Source organism: Monoraphidium neglectum (assembly GCF_000611645.1).
Source record: "Monoraphidium neglectum strain SAG 48.87 unplaced genomic scaffold scaffold04443, whole genome shotgun sequence".
NCBI classification, from domain to species: Eukaryota; Viridiplantae; Chlorophyta; class Chlorophyceae; order Sphaeropleales; family Selenastraceae; genus Monoraphidium; species Monoraphidium neglectum.
This window is the reverse complement of record NW_014009186.1, coordinates 1-620: the sequence shown is the minus strand read 5'-3', so window position 1 is coordinate 620 and position 620 is coordinate 1. Positions and strand designations below refer to the sequence as shown.

The following is a 620-nucleotide window of genomic DNA, read 5'->3' as shown; positions in this document are numbered from 1 at the left end:
AGGCCGCGCGCGCGCTCGCCGCGCCCGCGGCCGCGGCGCAGGCGGCGCTGAACCCAAGCCAGGCGTCCGCGGTCGCGGCCGCCCTCGGCCGCACGCTGACCCTCTGGCAGGGCCCCCCCGGCACAGGCAAGACGCGCACGCTGCTGCGCCTATGCCGCGCCGCGCTGCCGCTGCTGCCGGGCGGCGGGCAGCTGCTGGCGGTTGCGGCCAGCAACGTGGCGGTGGACAATCTCGTGGGAGGGCTGCTGGATTTGGGGGTCAAGGTGGTCAGAGTGGGACAGCCTGTGAAGGTGGGCTGGGGCACTTGAACAATTATGAGCGCACGGCCGCACTCTCTTTTGCGGCCGAGCGGGTGTTTGTTTTGCGTGGGGGAATGGGACGTTTTTGGAAGGCGTACTGAAGGGGGCGCGGGGGCCGAGGGGCGTGGGCCAGGCCGGGGGGCCGGGGGCAGGGGCTGCGCTGTCCCCTGAGGACGGGGTTGCGGGAGGGAGCGGTGTTGCCTGCGGCTGCCTTCAAAACAGCTGTGTTTGTCAGGCAGCCATGCTGAGATGGCGGCGGGCAGGGGGGGGGGGAGGTCGTGAGTCAGGCGACGGTGCATGGACTGCAGGCGGCTGGCTCGG

General features: G+C 72.1%; 1 protein-coding gene across 1 annotated transcript in view; it reads left to right on the top strand.

Annotated features, from left to right (window-relative positions):
• The window catches only part of MNEG_14377 (hypothetical protein), a gene marked incomplete at both ends in the record, with an annotated part of 2,662 nt that extends 2,354 nt beyond the window's left edge, over nt 1–308 (top strand). Inside the window, one exon of the mRNA XM_014037151.1 lies at nt 127–308. Within this exon, the coding sequence (XP_013892605.1) occupies nt 127–308 (182 nt within the window). The remainder of the gene's footprint in view (nt 1–126) is intronic.
• Between the last annotated feature and the right edge of the window lie 312 nt (nt 309–620).